This window comes from Periophthalmus magnuspinnatus, chromosome 23 (genome assembly GCF_009829125.3).
Source record: "Periophthalmus magnuspinnatus isolate fPerMag1 chromosome 23, fPerMag1.2.pri, whole genome shotgun sequence".
Classification (NCBI taxonomy): Eukaryota; Metazoa; Chordata; class Actinopteri; order Gobiiformes; family Gobiidae; genus Periophthalmus; species Periophthalmus magnuspinnatus.
Genome location: NC_047148.1, coordinates 726,001 through 753,342, shown reverse-complemented (window position 1 = coordinate 753,342; position 27,342 = coordinate 726,001). Strand labels below are relative to the sequence as shown.

At 44.7% G+C, this 27,342-nt stretch overlaps 1 protein-coding gene across 1 annotated transcript; it reads left to right on the top strand.

Moving 5' to 3' along the window:
• The first annotated feature begins 1,261 nt into the window (after positions 1-1,261).
• On the top strand, positions 1,262-27,342 carry wdr91 (WD repeat domain 91). Its single transcript, XM_055231852.1, has 18 exons — positions 1,262-1,435; positions 3,011-3,193; positions 3,739-3,918; positions 8,035-8,242; positions 9,070-9,152; positions 9,765-9,868; positions 9,941-10,097; positions 13,272-13,499; positions 15,604-15,764; positions 17,108-17,162; positions 17,230-17,325; positions 18,166-18,260; positions 18,334-18,484; positions 19,270-19,378; positions 19,916-20,028; positions 20,350-20,457; positions 23,718-23,807; positions 26,513-27,342. Exons 2-18 carry the CDS (start codon positions 3,071-3,073, stop codon positions 26,678-26,680), a joined length of 2,229 nt encoding a protein of 742 aa, XP_055087827.1. The 5' UTR covers positions 1,262-1,435; positions 3,011-3,070; the 3' UTR covers positions 26,681-27,342.

The following is a 27,342-nucleotide window of genomic DNA, read 5'->3' as shown; positions in this document are numbered from 1 at the left end:
TGGTCCCATGGAAAAGCACCGCTGCACCGATCATCCTTAAGTACCAAGACTGCGGGCCTTTCAAATGCTAAACACAGCCATCCAGAGGGGGGCGCTCCGGCTTCACATGTAAACGAGGGTATTAAAGTTCTGTCCAGGGATAAAGGAATAATGCATGAATGACGCGCCCTCTCCTGCAGGAGCGGACGCGCCGGTCAGTGCGCATTTAAGTAAAGCCCTACCCATATGCGAACACTATTAAGTCATTATTGTGTAAGAGCTGCCACAGGTCATTTTATTCTCTGTCAGATAAACCAGGGGTCCCCAACCTTTTTTGCACCATGGACCGGAACAATGTAGGTTTTATTTTCACGGACCGGCCTTCTACGCGTGGCAGACAAATATGGCAAAAATAAGTTAAGTCCATAAAAAATACAACTCACTATACTGCTGTAATATTATTTTGTAGTTACGTTAATTGGGCCTACTTGAATATAATATGTTGGTTACTTTCCACACCCTTTTTTAATTTTTTTAAAATGTCTATTATAATTGGCAATTGTAGAGGATAAAACAATTTACGCTGGAGTCTTGGGGTAGAAGGCAAATCAGTGTAGAGCCTAAATGTATAGACATGGAGCATTAAGATAACAATACATTTTCTAACTGGTGACTAATAATTCTGGCAGTCCAGTTCTCAATTCTTTCAGTGTACTTAGAGCTAATACTATTTTAATTCTTTCCCCTCATTGATACAGATTTATTAACCTGGTTTATGGTTAATATCTCTGTAATTACTGGGCCCATCCACATGAAACAAAAACTGGCATAAAGTTCAACATCTTGTCTGTCAGAAACAAAAGTGAAATTATTTTTTCACTATAGCTTCAGAAAGTGGTGCCATTATTCAACCCCAAAAACATGATTATTGTCAGTTGAAAGATACACACTTACATAAGATTAATATGACACGTTTGTGGAGCCAATCCCAAACAAATAATGACAAGGTTCAACATTTGTGGTTCATAAGTTTGGAGATTTCATTCAAAAACACATGTTTTATAATCCGGAAACCCATGTAGACTATAGGCCAACAAGAGTCCATTTCAGAACACGTTTGCAGAGGTCTAAACCACAGGGTGAGCCTTAGGTGTGAGCTGCTCACCCTGTGGTTTAGAGCACAGGGTGAGCCTTAGGTGTGAGCTGCTCACCCTGTGGTTTAGAGCACAGGGTGAGCTGCTGTAGAGGCGCATGCGCACTATGGAGCTACTGTCATATGACTGGTCACGTGACTGTCAGGAGGCAGACACAACACTACTTTGCCGTTTTTAAAACTCTTTATTGGGATTATGAAGAAACTTCAGAACTGAGCAGAGCCGCGAGCCCCGAGACCAGGACTGACCACACCGGAACCACAACCAGCACCAGAACCAGAAGTGCACCGGGGCGGAAAAAGGTACTTCTCAAACCGGATCTAACTCACGAGGAGTAGATCGACCCAAAACAAAACCTCGTCTTCTTTTCCTCACACAGACTAGCATTTTTGTTTATGCATCAAACCTACGACTCAAATATCAGGTGGACGTTTGCAGCAGACGTCAAACGAAGGCTGACCTAAAATATATTATACCTCCTAAATTGTTTTTTTGTTTGCAGTGTTGTTGTTGATCACTTTACCTCAAGGAGCCACTCACCAGTCCACACACACATCCACACACATCCACACACATCCACACACACACACCCCCACACACACATCCACACACACATCCACACACACATCCACACACACATCCACACACACATCCACACACACATCGGATTGGGGGTGAAACGTCTTCACTCTAAAACTTTTGTCCAGTTGACAGAATTACATTTGCTACCAAATCTGGACAAGTCTACCTGGATAACTGAGGAATTACACAGGCATTTTGGCCCGTGCACCCTCTGCATGTTTAGGCTGTGATATGTGTACCTCATAACTAATAGAACCCTACATTGCTAAAGAGCACAAAGTCATCAGTGAGATATCAAGAGATATGCCAAAAACAATTTTCTTGGAGCCATATAAAAATACAATTTTAGCACAACTTAGGTTGCCTTGCCTAAGAGGTATACTGAAAAATCATTCTCTTCTGTTGAAAATGGACACTTGACTGTGATTGGTTAAATCCACCTGTCACTCTCTCTTAGAGCATCACAGAGGCTGACCAAGAGGAGGGTGTAGGGCAAAGTGTCTGAGCATAGAGCTGCACGGAGCTCAACAGTGACCACCCACCCCCAGGTTCCAGAAGAGAAATTTCTGTTATCTTTTCCCATAGACTTTAGGGGGAAAAAATTAAATAAAAGTTTGAAAGCTTAGGGCTAATCATCTCTATGGTAACTACAAGACCATAGCCTGTGTGCAAATGGACATGGCTAACCAGCTAGCTGCCATGTTCCAAATAGAGTGTGGGCGTTCCCATTCAGGTTATATTGGAAAACTGTTGCCTCTCTCTCTCTGCTCTCTGCTACTCTCGGGCTCATCATTTTGGTTTTAAAATGTTTGTATTAACCTACTCTACATGATCCTGGTATTTTTATTTCACTATTGTGTCTGTAGCTCAAGATATGAATATTAATAAGAGACAAATCAGGTGTCAGTAGCATACATTTGTTTCAATATTATTGTTTATTTTCTATATTTTCTTCAGCAATATATTGTTCTTCAAAATTTGTTTTACAGGCCTATTTTAAGTTATTAAAGCATTTCACCAAATTTTGCATTTGAAATTTGCTTTTTGGACCTAAAACAGCCGCCTTATGAGTATTGGTGATCACTGGCTAGTCTTCACAAGGACTTCAAACTTTTTGTATTTGAATGTTTCGAAAACTTTATTGGAAAAGTAAATGGAAATTCAACTTCTGGAAGCAAATGACAGATCATGAAAGGTATCCCGTGATTCAAATTTCCATAGCGCCCAGTCCTACCACCCATCTCGATGTGAAAGGCTTCAAAATCAGTCCACCTATTTCTGTCATTTTTGTACAGACATCTTTGTGTGCTTCTGTGCTGAGTTAGTGCAGCGCCCCCTGAGGTGTTGTCTGTGCCATGGCGTCTGCAGTAGAGCACACAGATGAGCTGGTCAGAGAGTACCTCATCTACAGAGGCTTCACCAACGCACTCAAGCAGCTGGACAGTGATCTGAAGGTTGACCGGGACAAGGGCTTCAGGGTGAGTTAAATGCCCTACTACACAAACGCCAGCAAACGCAACTGCAATACTGCTATATTATACATGGACTTTGATTTACAGGATTTGATTTTGGGCCTTTCTGTGCTAAGGCTTACTCTGCTTTCTGATTGGATAATCGTCTTGAGAACTAAAACACCAAATTAACATAAATAAATAGTCCATTATGTCTAATGTTTTTGTAATTTATCATTATAATTGTTACCAGTAAAAGCTATATTTGAACACGCATATCTCATATCTGGGGGCATAATTCATGTTTATGAAATTTAAAGTCAACATCTTCCATACAGTTTCTTTTAAGTCAAATTTTAGCTTACCAGTAGAGTAAGTAACAGTTTAGAACAATACTCCTCAGTCTCTCAAACTGCAGATTCTACACTAGCACTGATTAATGATTGCCTAAAGGTGCTAGGGTTTAGGTAGTGGCGATTCAGATCAGAGAGAATGCATTTTACATTTATTAAAAAAAAAAAAAAGTATCCAGAAGTATGCTACATGCATAGTAACGTGTCTTGTGTGTGGAGGTGGATCGCATTACGGACCACCTGCAGCAGCTGGTGCAGAGCTTCGACCTGGCTGGGTTGCGGGAGTACTGGGCCTACCTGGAGAAACGGTTGTTTAGTCGCCTAGAGGATGTGTACCGCTCCACTGTCAACAAGCTGCGCACTAGCCTGTACCGCCACTATGTCATCAACACTGTGCAGGTACTAAACAACTGCAATGGTATTTGAAAAAGCTGGATTTTAGGTTTGTGTTATGCCTGGCTCAGGTGCACAGCAAGATGGGAGACAACATCGGCTTTAACATGCTCAAAGTAAGGCTTTATTTTACAGCAAGGTTGACTAAGGATAATATTTACCAAAAAAAAAAAAAAGGATTTTGAGTATGTCATAAACAGTAATGTAATGCAGTGTCCATCCATCCATCCATCCATTTTCTTCCTCTTATCCGGGGCCGGGTCGCGGGGGCAGCAGTCTAAGCAGGGACTCCCAGACTTCCCTCACCCCGGACACGTCCTCCAGCTCCTCCGGTGGGACCCCAAGGCGTTCCCAGGCCAGCCGAGAGACATAGTCCCTCCAGCGTGTCCTGGGTCTTCCCCGGGGCCTCCTCCCGGTGGGACATGCCCAGAACACCTCCCTAGGGAGGCGTCCAGGAGGCATCCTGAGCAGATGCCCGAGCCACCTCAGCTGGTTCCTCTCGACGTGTAGGAGCAGCGGCTCTACTCCGAGCTCCTCCCGTGTGACCGAGCTCCTCACCCTATCCCTAAGGGTGCACCCAGCCACTCTGCGGAGGAAGCCCATTTCAGCCGCTTGTATCCGCGATCTTGTCCTTTCGGTCATTACCCAGAGCTCATGACCATAGGTGAGGGTAGGAACGTAGATTGACCGGTAAATCGAGAGCTTCACCTTCCGGCTCAGCTCCTTCTTTACCACAACGGACCGATACAGCGACCGCATCACTGCAGACGCTGCACCGATCTGCCTGTCAATCTCACACTCCATCCTTCCCTCACTCGTGAACAAGACCCCGAGATACTTGAACTCCTCCACTTGGGGCAGAGACTCTCCACCCACCCGGAGAGAGCAAACCACCTTTTTCCGGTCGAGAACCATGGCCTCGGATTTGGAGGAGCTGATTCTCATCCCAGCCGCTTCACACTCGGCTGCAAACCGCCCCAGTGCCTGCTGCAGGTCCTGGCTCGAAGAAGCCATCAGGACAACATCATCTGCAAACAGCAGAGATGAAATCCTGTGGTTCCCAAACCAGGCCCCCTCCGGCCCCTGGCTGCGCCTAGAAATTCTGTCCATAAATATAATGAACAGAACCGGTGACAAAGGGCAGCCCTGGCGGAGTCCAACATGCACCGGGAACAGGTCTGATTTACTGCCGGCAATGAACACAGCTCCTGCTCCGGTCATACAGGGACCAGACAGCCCTTAGCAAAGAGCCCCGGACCCCATACTCCCAGAGCACCCCCCAAAGGACACCACGAGGGACACGGTCCGAGGTTCGACTATCGGTCGGATTCTCCTCTCCAGTACCCTGGAATAGACCTTACCGGGAAGGCTGAGGAGTGTGATTCCCCTGTAATTGGAACACACCCTCCGGTCCCACACATAATGCAGTGTATGTAAGGCAAATGAAAGTGGTGTATGTGTGACATGAGTGAGGTGCGTAAACCAAAAGCCAAACTTAAAAGTGCAAAATCCAAGCGGGCATACAGAAGCTGAGCAGCGAGGCAGGGTGAGATCTGGCAGGACCGGGGGAGTGAGGAGAGAAATCACACACTTGTCTGTGGCGTGGCTTCACCGGCATGTGTAACATGTAGGCGCAGCAGCAGGTAGGGTGATGATGGCAAGTACAGGTGTGCAGATCTACACAAAGAGGAGGCAGCAAAAAGAAACTCCCTCCCTTAGAGCTAGGCCTGTAACAGTTTGAGATATGTTTTTTGACTGAAAATAATCATGTCATTGACTTTAGTTACCACATAGCTATTTACACTCTGTCGTGCATTTTAAAGCTAGCATATTTAACTTTATTTGACCTGTTTTCACCAGTAGATGTCCTGGCCCTGACCACCTGGCCCCTCCCCCCTCTCCTTTCCTGGCCTTTTTTCACTTACCGGTGCCCTCAGGTCTTCGGTCAGGCTAAAGCTAACACACTATCAGACAGAAATACAGTGAGGCAGATAAGTATTTGAACACCCTGTGATTTTGCAAGTTCTCCCACTTAGAAATCATGGAGGGGTCTAAAATTTTCACCTTAGGTGCATGTCCACTGTAAGAGACATAATCTAAAAAAAAAAGAGGAAATCACATTGTATGATTTTTAAAATAATCTATTTTTTTATGTTTCTGCTGCAAATAAGTATTTGATCACCTGAGAAAATCAATGTTAATATTTGGTACAGTAGCCTTTGTTTGCAATTACAGAGGTCAAATGTTTCCTGTAGTTTTTCTCCAAGTTTTCACACACTGCAGGAGGGATTTTGGCCCACTCCTCCACACAGATCTTCTGTAGATCAGTCAGGTTTATGGGCTGTCCCTGAGATGAGGTTGTTCCCCAAAATCTCGCAATACATGGCCCTGGTCATCCTCTCCTTAATGCAGTGCAGTCGTCCTGTCCCATGTGCAGAAAAACACCCCCAAAGCATGATGTTTCCACCCCCATGCTTCACAGTAGGGATGGTGTTCTTTGGATGGTACTCATCATTCTTCTTCCTCCAAACACGACGAGTGGAATTAAGACCAAAAAGTTCTATTTTGGTCTCATCTGACCACATGACTTTCTCCCATGACTCCTCTGGATCATCCAAATGGTCATTGTCAAACTTAAGACGGGCCTGGACATGTGCTGGTTTAATCAGTGCTGGAACCTTCCGTGCCATGCATGATTTTAAACCATGACGTCTTAGTGTATTACTAACAGTAACCTTGGAAACGGTGGTCCCAGCTCTTTTCATTGACCAGCTCCTCCCGTGTAGTTCTGGGTTGATTCCTCTCCTTTCTTAGGATCATTGAGACCCCACGAGGTGAGATCTTGCATGAAGCCCCAGTCCGAGGGAGATTGACTGTCATGTTTAGCTTATTCCATTTTCTAATAATTGCTCCAACAGTGGATCTTTTTTCACCAAGCTGTTTGGCAATTGTCCCGTAGCCCTTTCCAGCCTTGTGGAGGTCTACAATTTTGTCTTTTGTGCATTTTGACAGTTCTTTGGTTTTGTCCATGTTAGTAGTTGGAGTCTTACAGATTGTATGGGGTGGACAGGTGTCTTTATGCAGCTAACGACCTCAAACAGGAGCTTCTAATTTAGGATAATAAGTGGAGTGGAGGTGGACTTTTTAAAGGTGGACTAACAGGTCTTTGAGGGGCAGAATTCAGATACTTATTTGCAGCAGTAACATACAAATATATATATATTTTTTAAATCATACAATGTGATTTCCAGATTTTTTTTTTAGATTATGTCTCTCACAATGGACATGAACCTAAGATGAACATTTCAGACCCCTCCATGATTTGTAAGTGGGAGAACGTGAAAAATCACAGGGTGTTCAAATACAATTTTTTTTTCGTCAATGGGAAAAAATAATGATATTTACTTTGATAAATGCAGTGGGCTCCCAGGTGGGGTAATGACTTCTGTACGAGTGTCTCATATGTTATTAACAGGGATATAAGTGGCCAAATGTCCTTGTCAAAGCCTAATCTTGCCTGATCTCATTAGATCTCAGAAGCTAAGCAGGGTTTGGCCTGAACAGTACTTGCATGGGAAACTGTGCATGGGGGAGATCATTTTAGTAATGTAGGCCAAAGGCTTTTTATGTTATTAGTGTCTTTTTGGAGAGTGCAGCATCCACAGACACAGGAGGAGCACTGGACACATGTTAAACCGTACTCCGACAGAGACAAATGACAAATTAATCACAGGTGTGTGAGTGTTGTGTTGAAATCTTTGATAAAAAATGTTTAAGCGTTCTTGGAGACAAGACTAATGTAAATCGGTGTGGTTATCAGTATGGCAATTCAGCGCCAACTCTTGTTAGTCACGTTGGTGCAACAGAACTAAAGATTTGATGAACCTGGATTGCCCAAATAAACCAGGCGTTAGCTTGCTTCATGGAATACCCACTATTAGTCCATCCCTACTCCACACCTGCATTCAAAGTACTTTCATGTGCATGACTGCTGTTGAGTACTACCTACCTGGCCCCTCACCTGGCCCCTCACCTGGCCCCTCACCTGGCCCCTCACCTGGCCCCTCACCTGGCCCCTCACCTGGCCCCACACCTGGCCCTCATCTGGCTGTGTGCTTTCAGAAGGGGAACGTGGACAAGACCCAGGAGTTCTTCATGAAGCAGGGACCGGAGCTGCAGAGTCAGCTGGAGTGGCGTGATTGGTTCGTGCTGCCGTTTCTCCCCGCCCCTGAGCAGAACCCACTCTTTGCTCCGTACTTCTCTCGTCAGTGGGCCGATACCTTTCAGGTGTCGATGCACAACTTCCTATCTGTGGTCTTCCAGTGCATGCATATCCTTGCCATGTTTAGAACAGTCAGGATTAATTTATTAGTTTTTACTTTATTAATTACATATAGTAAAATAAATACATAAATGCAAAAATACTTAAATAAATGAATATGTCTCAGTAAGTTTAGCTGAGATTGTCAAAATTGAAATCCTAGAATTCATGTGAAAGCTAGACAGTACTGTTAAAGTGTGTCCAAAGTAGTAATTCAAATTAACACCAAAATAAAATAATAATAAAATATTAAATTAATATTTGTTTAAGAAGAAGAGCATAGAATTTTATGGGCAATTTATTAAAGTGGAACTAAACACAATCCACTTTTTTGCTACCAAATTGTGCATATGGTGTTCTAATTGCATTGTCTACTGTACCTAGTTATGTTTGGCAGTTTTACTGCAAACTAGGTAAATTTTCAGCTTTTTGGTCAAAAACACTTAAATCCAAGCATGTGCTGCCTTCAGTGGCCTGTGCAATTTCAATTACGACGTGACATCACACAGTACTGTCACTATTAGAGCTTGGTGTTTCTGGCTACAGGGATAGAGTTTGAAGTGTGGGTACCTGTTACACCAATCATATTGTTCCTCCCAAAAACTAAATTTATTAGATTATGGTTTAAAGTCCAGGTCTGGGTTAAAATAAGTTAAGTTTCGAGTTAAGGTTAAGGTTAGGCAAATAGTGTCTATGTTTATGGTTGGGACCAGTCTCCAGGAAATTAATGGAAGTCAATGGAATGTTCCCACAAAGCATGGAAACCTACCGTGTCTATGTGCTGTATATGTGTGTGTCTCCGCTGTATACGTGTGTGTCTCCTTAACCCTGCTCACCTCAACCCACCCTGCTGAGCTTTGATGCTGAGGTGCAGAGGATGACCACTATCAGCGAGGAGAACGAGCAGCTGCGCCAGATGGTGAGCCAGGGACCCAGGGCACGGTGTCTAGTTTATGTTTTTAGACTTTTAATATTTATACCAGATAACACTGTTTTTTACATGAGCACACATTTGAACATGTGTAGATGGATACAAAAAACTATAACCAGGACAAAGACTGAGCTCTTCTGAATAGCTTTAGGATGGTCTTCATCAATATCAGAATAAGTGTATAACCACATTGTAATATATGAAAGTACTATTTTTTTAAAATACCATTTTTTTTAAACAAAATGTTATCAAGATGAGTGTTGAGTAAAAATCCTTTCCCTTAGTGTAAAAATCAAGTTTGAAATTTAAGTCTGGTGAAGGACTGGTGACACACATGTGCTCCTGATACTGATTTCCAGAAAAGGATTATCACAGGATTATTACTTCAACATTAAAGAGGGGTCAACATTATAACAATTTATCTATTCAGTGGATGAACAGAATCATTGACAGTATTCATGGTAATATTAGTTCTAATGTATAGATTTTATATTCAGATATTTAAACCAAAACCCATCCCCGTTGGATTGACACATGCTGCTGTCTTTCCTTCAGGACAATGTGCTCTAATGGTGTGTCTGTGCGGTTTGTGTTTTGCAGCTCTTTGCTCTACAGATGGACTCTCGGGAGCAGGATCCAGGCCTGGTCCAGCACAAGTTGCCTGCATATGTCCAGAACACAGACCGCCTGGGGGACACTGAGCTGTAAGACCTCTTGGTCCTAAATCTGTTCTATTGTAGAACATGGTGATAAACCTACACGTGTGCTGTTCACAGGGAGCTCGTGTGGAGCCAGCGCACAGCCCAGACAACCACGCTTCCCTCCAGAAACTTCTTCTCCACATTTCTGCCCCAAAGCCGAAAAACCTTAGCCCGACCCCTGAGCTCTCCTAGCCAGGCGGCTGTGGGCCGTAAGGAGCCACCGACCAGCCAGGTGAGAGATGGTCCACTCAGGGATCGTACGGACATGGGCAGGGTGCAAAATGGAGCTTACAATCCCAATTCCAATGAAGTTGGGACACTGTGTAAAACTTAAACAAAATACAGAATACAATGATTTGCAAATGCTTTTCAACCTATATTAAACTGACTAAACTACAAAGACGTGATATTTAATGTTCAAACTGATAAACTTTATTGTTTTTATGCAAATATTCACTCATTTTCCATTTGATGCCTGCAACATGTGCTGAGTACAATCCAAGCACCATCTTTATAACTGGTAAAATGAATAGAAGTCAATGGGAGTCAGTGGGCGACCCCTGAAGAGATGATGAATGATGAGCATGTTAGAGTTTGATTGGGCTCAAATTCAAATCAGGTGTAAAACTTTCTTGCCTAAATCTTGTCATTGTGCTTGAGCGGTACCGGCTAGATATAGTCAGGGTCTCCTCCACACACAGCTCGGGCCGTGAGGGTTGTGTCTCTCACTATTGCGTCAGCCTACTGGATACTCAGCAGTGCAGAGTATGCAGACTTCTTGGAGTCCCTGGGAGGGGTACTGTTATTCTACTAGGGGACTTCAACACCTATGTGGGCGAAGACAGTGAGACCTCGAGAGGGGTGATAGGGAAGACTGCCCTCCATGATCTGAATCTGAGTGTTGTTTTGTTATTGGACTTCTGTGCTAGTCACGGTTTGTCCATAACGAACACCATGTTCGAGCAGAAGGGTGTCCATCAGTGCACATGGCATGAGGACACTGTAGGCCAGATCAATGACCGACGTTGTTGTCATGTCATCTGACCTCCTGCGGCATGTCTTAGACACTTGAGTGAAGAAAGAGGGAAAAGCTGTCAACCGATCACTAGCTGGTTGTGAGTTGGATTCGCTGGCGGAGGAGGAAGCCGGACAGACCTGGCAGGCCCAAGTGTATCGTGAGGGTCTGTTGAGAACATCTGGCAGAGCTTTCAACTCACACGGGATCTGCAAGAGCTTCTCCCAGATCCCGGGGGAGGTTGGAGACATTGAGTTCGAGTGGACCTTGCTCCCCACCTCCATTGGCAATGCAGCTTCTTGTAGCTGTGGTTGCAAGGTCTCTGGTGCCTGTCGTAGTGGCAACCCCCGAACCCGTTGGTGGATACCAAAAGTATGGGGATTTTGTGGGGATTTTGTCGGACGGTGGAAGGAATACTTTGAGGATCTCCTCAATCCCACAGTCACATCATCTGAGGAAGCAAAGACTGAGGACTTGGAGGTGGACTCATACATCACCCTGGTTGAAGTCACTGAGGTGGTTGGCAAGCTGACTGGTGGCAAGGCTCCAGGGGTGGATGAGATCCGTCCTGAGTATCTTAAGTCTCTGGATGTTGACGGGCTGTCTTGGTTTGACACATCTTTGCAACATCGCGTGGCAGTTGGGGACAGAACCTCTGGATTGGCAGACCGAGGTGGTGGTCCCTCTGTTTAAGAAGGGGGACCGGAGGGTGTGTTCCAACTACAAGGGAATCACTCTCCTTAGCCTTCCCGGTAAGGTTTATTCCAGGATACTGGAGAGGAAAATCCAAGCGATAACCTCGGTGCGGTGTGGTTTTTGTCCTGGTTGCTGAACACTGGACCAGCTCTGTACTCTCCATTGGGTGCTCAAGGGTTCATCAGAGTTTGCCCAACCAGTGTGCATGTGCTTTGTGGATGTGGAGAAGGCATTTGACCATGTCCCTCGTGGTGTCCTGTTGGGGGTTCTCTTGGTATATGGGGTCCAGGACACTTTGCTAAGGTCCCTGTATGACCGGAGCAGGCGTTTTGTAAGTCAGTAAGTCAGACCTGTTCACAGTGCATGTTGAACTCCGCCAGGGCTGCCCTTTGTCACTGGTTTTGTTCATTGTTTTTATGGACAGAATTTCTAGGCGCAGTCAGGGGCCTAAGGGGGCCTGGTTTGGGGACCACAGGATCTCATCTCTGCTGTTTGTAGATGATGTTTTCCTGATGGTTTCATCGAACCAAGACCTGCGGCTAGGACGAAAAACAGCTCCTCTAAATCTGTGGCCATGGTTCACGACCAGGAAAAGGTGGCTTGCCCTCTCCAGTTGGGTGGAGTGTCCCTGCCTCAAGTGGAGGAGATCAAGTATCTCTGGGTCTTGTGGTACTCCTCTTGTGGTAAAGAAGGACCTGAGTCAAAAGGCAAAGCTCTCGATATACCAATCAATCTACATTTCTACTCTCACCTATGGTCATGAGCTTTGGGTAATGACCGGAAGGACAAGATCGCGGAAACAATCGGTTGAAAGGAACTTCCTTTGCAAGGTAGCTGGGCGCTTCCTTAGAGATAGGGTGAGGAGTTCAGTCACACCGGAGGAGCTCGGAGTAGAGCTGCTGCTCCTCCATGTTGAGAGGAGCCAGCTAAGGTGGCTCGGGCATCTTTTCAGGATGCCTCCTAGATGCCTCTCTAGGGAGGTATTATGGGCTCATCCCACTTGGAGGAGGCCCCAGGGAAGACCCAGGACACCCGGAGGGACTATGTCTCTTGGTTGACCTGGGAAAGCTTCGGGATTCACCTTGAAGAGCTGGAGGAGGTGTGTGTGGAGAGAAACGTTTGGGTCACCATGTTCAGACTGCTGCCTCTGTGACCCGGCAACAGATAAAGCGCAAGTATGTGCGTGTATTGAATCTTGATTAATTGAATCGTAGGTCTTGCATCATGGATTGAACAGAATCGCCAAACTTCTGAAATGTTACACCCCTAGAAATAACTGATTTCCCAGTTGCCTGGTCAGCGGGTTACCATTAAGACACAGGGACATTTATCAGTACTTAAAGATGCACCATGTAACTTTTCTGGTGGAAGGTTTTGTCCTGATTGTCTTCATGATGATGTTATTACTTTTCCTAGTGGTATAGCATAGCATAGCATAGTATAGCATTAAACTGATGTGTCTCTGTGGAAAGTGACGCTATTAGCCAAAGTTACAGTTCAAATCTGTGGAGAGGTGAGCCCGCTCACAGTAAGATCACAGTATTTTGTTAGCAAAATAACATCAGCAATGAAATAAATTCAAGCTAGATTAATCTGAGTTCATATTAGATCTATATAGAGACAAGCAGGTGGCAGACCCCATCCAGAAAAGTTCCATAGTGCACCTTTAAGTATGTGTCACATGTTGTTGTGCAGAAATCAAAGGAGTCTGGTGCTGTTAAAGAGGTGAAGCAGATCTCCAGTCAGACCAGCTCCGCAGATACCCCGTCCTCCCAGACTCCTGCCCAGACCTCAGGCCCCCTCAGTCAGCCCAACGTCCAGCCCAACGCCCAGCCCAATGCCCAGCCCACAGTCCAGAGGCACCGCAGGATACAGGAGCATGAGAAGGAGAGGAAGGAGCTGTTCACCAAGGCAACCCCACAAGTACATCACACAAACCACCTGACCCAATGATGTATAAAATTTATACAGTGACATAATTTGATTTGAAAATTGCCCCTGAACATTCTGACTGAGTGGCACTGAGGCAGAACTATGGGCAGCACAACAGATTAAATATGTTTCTTTAATTTTTGTCCATGAAGCAATTTTTTTAGACTCAAATTAACTTTATACGGCAACATGGAAACTGAAAGTAGTTTCTCTGTTGTTGCTGTGTGTGTGCAGAACTTAGCTAGCTTATCAGCTAACGGCAGGGAGAGATAAAGGACACTTCAACTCACACCACCACAAAATCAAAAAGATTAGAATTTTGTGATGTCATCTGATCTCTGTTGTAAGGTACCTTCTGTTGCCATGGCGAATGTGGTGACCATCTTGTGAGTGGAGCAAGAGCAAAATTCTGATTGAAAATAATACAAAAATAGGAGCTAAAAATAAGTTTAAATGAACATATAATGGTGTATTTGTGTCCTAATAATACTGAACTCTACCTGCCTCTGTCAGGAATTTTTATTACCTAAAAACACAGCACTGGGCTATATTTTAAGCAGAATTAAATTATGTTTGTGTCAATACATCATATGGACACAACCATTTAGAATTGGCCTGTTTACTTATCGCCTGTTACTATAAAAGTAATTTATTATCTAAGAAAATATTTTTTTCAGAATTAATTCACATTTGGTAAAACATAGGCATTAGATAAAGTATAAATACAAAAAAAGGCAAAATTGAAAATAAAAAGTCCAGTTCCCTATTAGCTTGTATGAGTTTTTGAGTAGAATTCTAAGCTCACAACATGTCAGAGTGACAAAAGACAAAGTTTAAATCTGTCAACTGGACAAATGAAGATGTTTCGCTGCTCATTCAAGCGGCTTTAGTTGTAGTCAGATTACTGGTGGACACTGTCTTATTTCTATCTGAAAGGAGGGGCTAACTACACCAAAACTGTAAACCGCTATTGTCTCCCATAGGGATGGGACAATATACGATAATATCATTAATCGGGATTAAAAAAAGGTCTGCAATTAATATGTTTATGTGACTTTTTTTAGTAATCATGATCTCCGCACACGATTATAATCGCCTTTGCGGCACCAGACTTCCTCATGTTTCCAGTTTCAATACAATGTTTAGAAGTTAGTTCTGGTGTTTGTCCACAAGGGGGCCATCTAGCATAGCAGTGAAACTTGTTCGCTTCTCTGCCTTTTCTGAATTGAGGATGGTTCTTCATCACTGTCAGTCACCATTATGGGTAGTAGTGGGCAGCCAGTGGATCTGGATCCCAGTAACTGCGCACATTTATATCCTCCACTCAAGAAGGTGAAGTCTGATATGTGGAATTATTATGGATTTGAAAAACAAGACCAACAAGATGAGCCTACCGAAAAAAAGATATGGCTCTGAAGGCAAACACTAGCAACTTACATGCACATTTGTGAGACAACCTTCCTGCATAGTTTGAGTGTTTGTGTCGACTTTGCTATTGCTAGGTTAGCGCAGCATTTTGCACAGCTAGCAGTGGTACATGGTTTTACAACAATCATGAATTAATCTGAATACCTATAACCTCCTAGGACCTGACATCCACATATGTGGACAACACATTTTGGATTGTCTAGGCCACAATACAATTTTTCTCTCTACAAGGTCCTGGTGTCCACTTATGGGGACATTATACTGCCTTGGTTTATTAATTATCATGATAATATCATTAAACGTGATTATTTTGGTCACAATAATCGTGAGTCTAAATTTTAACATCGTCCCATCCCTAGTCTCCAGTTTCAGCCTTAACAACCCTGTTCAGCCTTTAATGACCCTCCTATTACGCAATCTGACCAGAACTGAAGAAGCGGCTTGGATGAGCAGCAAAACGTCTTCACTCCTATAACGATTTGTCCAGCTGACGGATTTAAACTTAGTCTTTTGCTATGGATCAGACCTGGACGACTAAAGGATTACACAGACAACATGTTGCAGTCTTTATTACATGTTTACATGGCAACAATCTCTCTAGTCCCTTATTACATCTTGACCAGACCACATCTGGCCTCAGATAACATGTGTCCTCTGACCTCTGCAGACCCCAGAGAAGAAGGGAGACAGTGAGACGGACAGCTCTCCACAGGAGCACAGCCGAGGGGCAGCACAGGGGGGAGGAGGGGGTTTGTCTCGGGAACAGCCCTTCATCAAACTGAGCCAGGAGGAGTATGGAGAGCACCACTCCTCCATCATGCACTGCAGGTATCATCATAGCAACACCAGCACTCACAATACTATGTCCGTCTCAAATTCTAATGTACAAACCACTATGCCACGATGTACATTTTTAATGGAATGTTAGTGATTAATTTGAAAAGAAATACTGCATTTTAATGAGCAAACCTCCCATATAGATTTGATCTGCCAACATATATATCTTGCTGTTATCTCTTCAATTCTATAGCAAGGCCTACAATTTGAAGTTGAAGTTTTTACATTTTAAATGAACTTTTCTTTTCTAAAACATATGATTTGTCCGATATAACATAATTTCTTGTGCTGTTCTTTAGCAATAATTATTAATAAAAATATTGGACTTTTGCCGATACCGACAGAAGAACAAAATCCCTTGATATCAGCCATATTAGTGCCAATAGATATTCCATCATTGTATATAAATTACATTTGTCGTAAAAAATACAGTTTTATAAAAACAAGAAAACTATTAATTCATTTATTTCTTGATTGACATTGTAGTATTTATTATTATTAAACCAGTTTGGCCATTCTGTGATTTGGCCACATATCACAATATATAGTGGGGCAAAAAAAGTATTTAGTCAGCCATCAACTGTTCTAGCTGTCCCACTTAGATGAGAGAGGCCTGTAATTTTCATCATAGGTACTCTTCAATTACAAGGGACAGATTATGGTGGAAAATAAGTATTTGGTCAATAACAAAAGTTCATCTCAATACTTTATATACCCTTTGCTGGCAATGACAGAGGTCAAATGTTTTCTGTAAGTTTCCACAAGGTTTTCACACACTGTTGCTGTAGTTTGGCCCATTCCTCCTGCAGATCTCCTCTAGAGCAGTGATGTTTTGGAGCTATTGCTATTAGCTATTAGCTATAGCTATTACTTTCCACTCCCTCCAAAGATTTTCTATGGGGTTGAGACCTGGAGACTGGCTAGGCCACTCCTGGACCTTGAAATGCTTCTTGCGAAGCCACTCCTTCGTTGCCCGGGCACTTTTTTAGTGTGAGAACTTGCAAAATTTTTTTGACCCACTGTAGCTAATCCTCCTAGATGCATGTGCATTAGTTAGCTTATTTTGATATCCAGGAAACTGCCTGTGGATTTTTGCTTAATGACCTAAAAACTCTATATACCTCCATATATGTTCTAGGATGTGCCTGTACTGTCACTATCTTGCTCATGTTTACACTAAATGTAGTTGTTTTCTTCTAACATTAACAATAAAAAAGTATTGAATCTGGACCGGTTAGATCTCTGTGATCAGGTGACAGCGCACTTAGGTTGTACTAATGATAGCTGGAGATTTTTTGTAAAGAACTGGTTTGAAGAACATTGGGCTTTTTCAGAGTGGACTCGTCTGGGCGGAGAGTGGCCAGCTTAGATGTCGATGGTGTTGTGAAGGTAAAAACATGTTTGCAAAAATACAAATATTTAGTAAAATAAAATGTGGATTTTTTTGTGTTGTTAGGTGTGGTCCTTTAATCCCATGATGCAGACCAAAGCCACCATCATGTCCAAGTCTCCACTGCTGTCCCTGGAGTGGGCTGCCAAACCGGACAGACTGGTACCGCCCTCTGCGCCACACTACACACTTCTGCACGGTTACACACGCATCCATACACTTCAACATGCCTCCACACGACTCCAGATGTTTCCAATCTCTTCAACAACATGACCTTCCTCACACCTTCCTCACCTTCATACGCCTCCATGCGCTTCAACACATCTCCACATACCTCCATATGCCTCCACATACCTCCACATGCTTCCACATACCTCCACATACTTCCACATACTTCCACATACTCCCACATTCTTCCACATGCTTCCATATGTTTCCATATGTTTCCACATATTTCCACATATTTCCACATGCTTCCACATGCTTCCACATGCTTCCACATACTTCCACATACTTCCACATACTTCCACATACTTCCACATACTTCCACATACTTCCACATATTTCCACATATTTCCACATGCTTCCACATGCTTCCACATGTTTCCACATACCTCCACATACCTCCACATGCTTCCACATGCTTCCACATGCTTCCACATGCTTCCACATACTTCCACATGCTTCCACATGCTTCCACATGCTTCCACATGTTTCCACATACCTCCACATACCTCCACATGCTTCCACATGCTTCCACATACTTCCACATATTTCCACATATTTCCACATGCTTCCACATGCTTCCACACTGTTGCCTAGTTGCCTTTTACTTGACAAATCAATAAGTAATAAACAATAAAAACAAATAAATAAATAAACACATTTCTTTTGAAAAAAGGCAGTTTAAACTGTCAAGGCTTTCTTTTTAGAAATTTGTCCCTCTGTGCTGTTTGACTCTGTCCGCCTGTCCTTTTGTCCTTCTGTCCTTGTGTCCCTTAGTTGCTGTTGGGGAGTGGAGTGAGCACTGTGCGACTGTACGACACTGATGCCAAGAAGAACCTATACGAGATCAACATTGACGAGGCATATCCACGGTAAGACATCTGTCTTCCTCCTGTCCCTTCATATATCTCCTCACATGTGTCCTCATGCCTCCTCTGTCCTCAGGATCCTGTCCCTGGCGTGCAGTCCTAGTGGCTCGTCCTTTGTGTGTTCGGCTGCAGCCCTATCTCGCTGTGGGGGGGCTGAGACTCACTGTGTCCCTATCCCTGTGTCGGGACAGCTGCTTCTCTGGGACACCAAGACCGTCAAACAGCAGGTCAGCCCCACATCATGTACTCTCACAATGCCTATCCTGAAGGGACATGACCTATCTGTGCCCCCAGATATGATGTAAACATGTCCAAACAAAATTGAGAGTTGCTTATGCCATAATTTGGTGTTTTTTTCCCAGATGATTATCCAAGCAGAAAGCAGAATGAACCTTACATGAGCCTTTCATTTGGGTTACCAGTTTTAATGCTGAAATCCAGTTGGCTTAAACTTAAAATGACTCTCTCTGATCTGAATCATTACTAGCTAAACCCCAGCACCTGCAGTGAATCATTAATCAGTGCTAGTGCAGCCTCTGCAGCTCAGTGAGTGAATTCTGGAGGTTCTGATCTTTCACATGAGCCATAGTCTGTCCATATACTGAGAATGAGAAAAACTTGTATGGGCCTCTGTATCCCCTCTATATCATCATATAAATCCAGATATGAATAAGATGCCACCAACAACAAATTGTTGTAGTGTTTTTATAATAATAGTTGTAGGACTGAAATGTACTGTACTGAAATCTCGAGGCTTGCATTTCAAACTCTAGTCTAATCTGCTTCTCCAGTGATGCCACAGATATAATTCATAACATGTATACATATGAACACATAGACATCATTACATAAAAAAGATCATGTTTTTCACAGTAAATACCAGTATTATAATCTGTATTGATAAGAAGAGCATTAATTTAGCAATAACTCTAAATGTAAATGTTTGAAGGTGAGTCTTTTTTCCTGGCCCACACACATGCTGTTGTAGATGGAGATGTTGTTTGTGTTGTAGCTGAGGTTCTCTCTGGAGCCGGAGCCTGTGGCCATAAACTGCACTGCCTTCAACCACAACGGCAACCTGCTGGTGACAGGGGCCGCCGACGGTGTCATCCGCCTCTTTGGTACTGTCTCTGTCTCGCTTTCGCTTTATCTGTGTCTCTGTGTCTCTGTGTCTCTGTGTCTCCACTATCCCTGTCTCATTCCCCCCCTTTGGCACTCTGTCTTTGCGTGTCTCTGTGTCTCCTTTGTCTCTGTCTCTCTGTGACCTTTCCTTATGCGTCTCTATGTCTCCTCTGGCCTGCTCTCATCTGCCTCTTTGTTACTGGCTCTGGCCCTCTGTCTCCATGTGTCTCTGTCTCTCCTCTGTGTCTCTCCTCTGTGTCTCTCCTCTGTCCTTCTGTATTTGTGTCTGTCCCTTCTCTGTGCCTTCTCCTTCCCTGTCTCTGTATGTCTTGGTCCCTTCTGTCCATGTCTCTGTATGTCTTGGTCCCTTCTCTATCCCTGTCTCTGTGTCCCTCTGTCCCTCTGTCCTAGGTGTTGGGTTTTCCTGTTCCTCTGTCTCTGTGTGTCCCTATGTCCTAGGTGTTGGCTGTTCATGTCCTTCTGTCTCTGTGTGTCCCTGTGTCCTGGGTGTTAACTGTCCATGTCTTCCTGCACAGACATGCAAAGGTACGACTGTGCCATGAGCTGGAGGGCTCACGACGGAGAGGTGTACAGTGTGGAGTTCAGCTATGATGAGAACACAGTTTTCAGCATCGGAGAGGACGGCAAGGTACTATCTCCTGGGCATCTGAATTACAGCGGACAGAAGGTACTGGCATCAGGGCATCATTAGAGTACACTCACTAGTTCATCTAGGTAAGAAGGGATGGAAGGCACTGTCACTAGCGCATTTGGGTTAGAGGACAGCAAAGTACTGTCACCGGGGCATCTAGGTTAAAGAGGAGGGAAAGTACTGCTACGGGGGCATCTGGATTAAAGAGGATGGGAAGGTACTCTGAACACTACTTTTTGTCAGTAAGTTTCATTAGACCCCTGATGCCTGAGACAGAAGCATTTTGGGATTGGTAACTAAGGCTTCTCCTGTGTGCAGTTCATCCAGTGGAACATCCATCGCTGTGGGGTACAACAGTCAGAGCAGGTCCTGCCCCAGGATGCTACAGGGCCCTTCATTCTGTCGGGCTACAGCGGCTACAAGCAGGTATGAGCGCCTACAAGCAGGTATGAGCGCCTACAAGCAGGTATGAGCGCCTACAAGCAGGTATGAGCGCCTACAAGCAGGTATGAGCGCCTACAAGCAGGTATGAGCGCCTACAAGCAGGTATGAGCGCCTACAAGCAGGTATGAGCGCCTACAAGCAGGTATGCGGAGCGGGAACAAGTGGACATAGAACACTCAGCACAGCGCCAGGTGTTCTGATGGTCTAATGTTCTTTTGTTCTCAAAAACAAAAGAACATGTTGTTCTGTCCCTCTGTTGTTCTGTCCCTCTGTTGTTCTGTCCCTCTGTTGTTCTGTCCCTCTGTTGTTCTGTCCCTCTGTTGCTTTGACCCTCTGTTGCTTTGACCCTCTGTCCCTCTGATGTTCTGACCCTCTGTTGCTCTGACCCTCTGTTGTTCTGTCCCTCTGTTGTTCTGTCCCTCTGTCGTTCTGACCCTCTGTTGCTCTGTCCCTCTGTTGTTCTGTCCCTCTGTTGTTCTGTCCCTCTGTTGTTCTGTCCCTCTGATGTTCTGTCCCTCTGATGTTCTGTCCCTCTGTTGTTCTGTCCCTCTGATGTTCTGTCCCTCTGATGTTCTGTCCCTCTGATGTTCTGTCCCTCTGTTGTTCTGTCCCTCTGTTGTTCTGTCCCTCTGTTGTTCTGTCCCTCTGTTGTTCTGTCCCTCTGATGTTCTGTCCCTCTGTTGTTCTGTCCCTCTGTTGTTCTGTCCCTCTGTTGTTCTGTCCCTCTGTTGTTCTGTCCCTCTGTTGTTCTGTCCCTCTGTTGTTCTGTCCCTCTGTTGTTCTGTCCCTCTGTTGTTCTGACCCTCTGTTGTTCTGTCCCTCTGTTGCTCTGACCCTCTGTTGTTCTGTTGTTCTGACCCTCTGTTGTTCTGTCCCTCTGTTGCTCTGACCCTCTGTTGCTCTGTCCCTCTGTTGTTCTGTCCCTCTGTTGTTCTGTCCCTCTGTTGTTCTGTCCCTCTGTTGCTTTGACCCTCTGTTGCTTTGACCCTCTGTCCCTCTGATGTTCTGACCCTCTGTTGTTCTGTTCCTCTGATGTTCTGTCCCTCTGATGTTCTGTCCCTCTGATGTTCTGTCCCTCTGTCCGTCTGTTGTTCTGTCCCTCTGATGTTCTGTCCCTCTGTTGTTCTGATGTTCTGTCCCTCTGATGTTCTGTCCCTCTGTTGTTCTGTCCCTCTGATGTTCTGTCCCTCTGTTGTTCTGTCCCTCTGTTGTTCTGTCCCTCTGATGTTCTGACCCTCTGTTGTTCTGTCCCTCTGATGTTCTGTCCCTCTGATGTTCTGTCCCTCTGTTGTTCTTTCCCTCTGTTGTTCTGTCCCTCTGATGTTCTGACCCTCTGATGTTCTGACCCTCTGTTGCTCTGACCCTCTGTTGTTCTGTCCCTCTGTTGCTCTGTCCCTCTGTTGCTCTGTCCCTCTGTTGTTCTGTCCCACTGTTGCTCTGACCCTCTGATGTCCTGACCCTCTGTTGCTCTGACCCTCTGTTGCTCTGACCCTCTGTTGTTCTGTCCCTCTGTTGTTCTGTCCCTCTGTTGTTCTGACCCTCTGTTGCTCTGTCCCTCTGTTGCTCTGTCCCTCTGTTGTTCTGTCCCTCTGTTGTTCTGTCCCTCTATTGCTTTGACCCTCTGTCCCTCTGATGTTCTGTCCCTCTGTTGTTCTGTCCCTCTGTTGTTCTGTCCCTCTGTTGTTCTGTCCCTCTGTTGCTCTGTCCCTCTGTTGTTCTGTCCCTCTGTTGTTCTGTCCCTCTGTTGTTCTGTCCCTCTGTTGTTCTGTCCCTCTGATGTTCTGTCCCTCTAATGTTCTGACCCTCTGTTGTTCTGTCCCTCTGATGTTCTGTCCCTCTGATGTTCTGTCCCTCTGATGTTCTGTCCCTCTGTTGTTCTGTCCCTCTGTTGTTCTGTCCCTCTGTTGTTCTGTCCCTCTGTTGTTCTGTCCCTCTGTTGTTCTGTCCCTCTAATGTTCTGACCCTCTGTTGTTCTGTCCCTCTGATGTTCTGTCCCTCTGATGTTCTGTCCCTCTGTTGTTCTGTCCCTCTGTTGTTCTGTCCCTCTGATGTTCTGACCCTCTGATGTTCTGACCCTCTGTTGCTCTGACCCTCTGTTGTTCTGTCCCTCTGTTGCTCTGTCCCTCTGTTGCTCTGTCCCTCTGTTGCTCTGTCCCTCTGTTGCTCTGTCCCTCTGTTGTTCTGTCCCTCTGTTGTTCTGTCCCTCTGTTGTTCTGTCCCTCTGTTGTTCTGTCCCTCTGATGTTCTGTCCCTCTGATGTTCTGTCCCTCTGTTGTTCTGTCCCTCTGATGTTCTGTCCCTCTGTTGTTCTGTCCCTCTGTTGTTCTGTCCCTCTGTTGTTCTGTCCCTCTGTTGTTCTGTCCCTCTGTTGTTCTGTCCCTCTAATGTTCTGACCCTCTGTTGTTCTGACCCTCTGTTCTGTCCCTCTGATGTTCTGTCCCTCTGTTGTTCTGTCCCTCTGTTGTTCTGTCCCTCTGTTGTTCTGTCCCTCTAATGTTCTGACCCTCTGTTGTTCTGTCCCTCTGATGTTCTGTCCCTCTGTTGTTCTGTCCCTCTGTTGTTCTGACCCTCTGTTGTTCTGTCCCTCTGTTGCTCTGACCCTCTGTTGTTCTGTTGTTCTGACCCTCTGTTGTTCTGTCCCTCTGTTGCTCTGACCCTCTGTTGTTCTGTCCCTCTGTTGTTCTGTCCCTCTGATGTTCTGTCCCTCTGTCCCTCTGATGTTCTGTCCCTCTGTCCCTCTGTTGTTCTGTCCCTCTGTTGTTCTGTCCCTCTGTTGTTCTGTCCCTCTGTTGTTCTGTCCCTCTGATGTTCTGTCCCTCTGTTGTTCTGTCCCTCTGTTGTTCTGACCCTCTGTTGTTCTGTCCCTCTGTTGTTCTGTCCCTCTGTTGTTCTGTCCCTCTGTTGTTCTGTCCCTCTGTTGCTCTGACCATCTGTTGCTCTGACCATCTGTTGTTCTGTCCCTCTGTTGTTCTGTCCCTCTGTTGTTCTGTCCCTCTGTTGTTCTGTCCCTCTGTTGTTCTGTCCCTCTGTTGTTCTGTCCCTCTGATGTTCTGTCCCTCTGTTGTTCTGTCCCTCTGATGTTCTGTCCCTCTGTTGTTCTGTTGTTCTGTCCCTCTGTTGTTCTGACCCTCTGTTGTTCTGTCCCTCTGTTGTTCTGTCCCTCTGTTGTTCTGTCCCTCTGTTGTTCTGTCCCTCTGTTGTTCTGTCCCTCTAATGTTCTTAGGGCTGCGTGTGTGTTTCAGGTGCAGGTTCCTCGTGGTAGGCTCTTTGCCTTTGACTCTGAGGGACAACACGTGCTGACCTGCTCCAACACTGGAGGGCTCATCCACAGGGTCAGTACTTCTTCCTGCTCAGACAGAGGGAGCAGGGTCACAGCTCTACCTACAAATATGTCCAATGTGATGTTATTGGGGAAAATCATCATTCAGATATGTAGATATGTTTATGAATGTAACATTATCTTTCCAAGTGGCTATTCTCACATTTATCTGACACAGACAAGCCATATTGCTATGTTGAGGAATTTAGCCTTTTCCTCTCGTATTTGTTTCAAGGTTAGTCTTTGTCTTAGCAGAAACTGAGATAAAGTTCAGAAAAGAATTTACTCAATCACCCAGTAAAGAGCAATACTTGTACACAGAGTCTGTGCAACTGACATTCCCAGGCAGAGACTAAATGTTTACGCCTGTACAATGAGTTTTTATACTCATACTATAGTGGGAGGACACCATGGTTTAGACTTGGCGCCTCTTCGATGGTGCACAGGCCAGGCAGGCCTCTTGGCACATTGCACAGTCTTATCAGGCTGCACATCCTTGTTGTCTCTTGCTCCGAATGCTGACACATAGTTTGTTAGTTTAACCAGGGTGACCAGTCATAAGTCAGTACATGGCTATCAATAAGTCATTGCTCCACTTAGTTATTTGATTAGATTTATAGATAGATGTAGAATATGTTGTACATGTCCTGAACATATATCTGCGTCTCACAGCTGTAATTAAGTCCTCATCTTCTCATGAGCACTAATACAATAATGAACTATAGTAATACAATAATAAACTATGGCAATGGTAGTGTATAGCTGTTAGGAAAAATAACAGTGCTTAGCTATTCAAAAGTTTGAACACCCTTTGGACTCGCATTTTATTTCCATGATTTTTTATATTGTAAATTCTCACCAAAGACATCAAAACTATGAATGGCACATATGGAAAATAGAAAACAAAAGATAAACTCAAAATAACTCAAAACTTGTTTTGGATTTTAGATTTTTTTTTTAAGTAGCCACCCCTCACTTTGATCACTGGTTTGGCTGTGAAGTGAAAACCATATCAGGGGATTTCATCATGAAGTCAAGCCTTTGCAGTGCTGTCAGTAAAGCAACGGGTGGCTACTTTGAGGATTCTGAATCTAAAATATATATAAAAAATGTTTTGTTTTGCTTAGTGAGTTATTTAACATACATAATTCCATGCATCTTGCTTAATTTATACTACCAGTCAAAGGTTTTGGACACACCTTCGATTTCAATGTTTTTTTCTTTTATGTTTACTACATTTTATACATGGAAAAGACATCAAATATATGGAAGATATATGGAATTTTAAAGTCCACTAAATTATTATTTTTTAATATTTTATGTTCAAATCCTCAAAGTAACACCACCCTTTACTTTGTTGACAGTGCTGCAAACCCTTGGCCTTCTCTCAGTGAGCTTCATAATGAAGTCTCTGGAAATCACTTCATAGCTGCGCCATGTCAGGGTCAGGGTCAAGAAATGCCAAGAGTGCAAATCAGTGATCAAAGCACACCGTGGCTAAAACTAGTTTGAAGTTATTGAAGTTATTTTAAGTTTTCGTTTGCTAATTCCATATGTGTCATTCATAGTTTTGATGCCTTCAGTGAGAATCTACAGTGTAAATAATCATGTGAAAAAAGAAGAAACATAAATGTAAAAAGTGTGTTTGAACTTTTGACCGGTCGTGTATTTGATGTCCACATTATGCAAAAAAAAAAAAAAACAGAAGGTGCATCCTTTTGACTGGTATTGTATATTATAGTGAATTTACAAAGATATTACATTTTTACAAAGAAAATTGTGAATTGATACTTATTTTGGAAGAACACTGAGAGCACTCCATCCCCCGTCTTTGTAACTTCCATCCATCCATTTTCTTCCGCTTATCCGGGGCCGGGTCACGGAGACAGCAGTCTAAGCGGGGACCCCCAGACTTCAGTCACCCCAGACATGTTCTCCAGCTCCTCCGGTGGCCAGCTGGGAGACATAGTCCCTGCAGCATGTCCTGGGTCTTCCTCAGGGCCTCCTCCCGGTGGGACATGTCCTCTATCTGCGATCTTGTCCTTTCAGTCATTACCCAGAGCTCATGACCATAGGTGAGGGTAGGAACGTAGATTGACCGGTAAATCGAGAGCTTCGCCTTCCGGCTCAGCTCCTTCTTCACCACAACGGACCGATACAGCGACCGCATCACTGCAGACGCTGCACCGATCCGCCTGTCAATCTCCCGCTTCATCCTTCCCTCACTCGTGAACAAGATCCCGAGATACTTGAACTCCTCCACTTGAGACAGAGACTCAACACCCACCCAGAGAGGGCAAGCTACCTTACCTTTTTCCGGTCGAGAACCATGGCCTCGGATTCTCATCCCAGCCTCTTCACACTCGGCTGCAAACCGCCCCAGTGCCTGCTGCAGGTCCTGGCTCGAAGAAGCCATCAGGACAACATCATCTGCAAACAGCAGAGATGAAATCCTGTGGTTCCCAAACCAGACCCCCTCCGGCCCCTGAACCAGACCCCCTCCGGCCCCTGAACCAGACCCCCTCCGGCCCCTGGCTGCGCCTAGAAATTCTGTCCATAAATATAATGAACAGAACCGGTGACAAAGGGCAGCCCTGGTGGAGTCCAACATGCACGGGGAACAGGCCTGACTTACTGCCATTATAGGTTACTTTGTAAGCTATAATTATATAATATATATAATTAAGATAACCTGAGCCGTGTGTTTTCTTATTTCAGCTGAGCAGTGAGGAGGCGGGGGCCCTGGACACGGTGCTGTCTCTGGGAGGACACAGGGCTCCAGTGGTCACGGTGGACTGGTGCTCAGCTCTGGACTGTGGCACCTGCCTGACTGCCTCCATGGATGGGAAGATCAAACTGAGCACACTCCTGGCCCAGAAGTGCTGACCCTTCACACACACAGGAGCAAGAGCCTCCTTAGGATGTCTACATGGAACAGACCTTGTGGGTCAGAGGGGGATGGACTGGATAAGTTATAAGTTACAACTGAGCCTGATTTTACATTCCATAGTTTGTCTTTGAGAGTAGTTAAACTTGTGTTCCAGAATGTATGCAGTAGTAGGTAATGTAACCGCCACTCAGCAAACATAGCTCAGTGTGGCACACAATTTATTTGTACTGTACATTCTACTTATATAACTTAAAATGTTATCATTTTAAAACACATATTGGGTACCTATGGAAAAGGTGCAAAGGTCTGTGTTGCTGCGGACCCGGGTTCAGGCCTTTCTGTGTGACTTTTGCATGTTCTCCCTGTTTCCTCTGGGCAGTCCAGTTTCCCCCATCAACTCAAAATCTGCACAATAGGTCAAATACTCCAGCTAAGGTAGATCTGGAGATGAGTCCCCCAGTGGCACACTGCTCCTCACAGGGTGCCCCAGCGACATTGAAGGATGGGTCAAATGCAGAGGTCAAAGTCGACCTTAGCCTGGACATTACCCTAAGTGCAAATGTTTCACAATATTACCACTTTGACTGAGTATTAACATGCAATTAATCGCATTCATTGTGTTAATGCAAGTCATTAAAGCAAAGATCCAGTAGTGAAA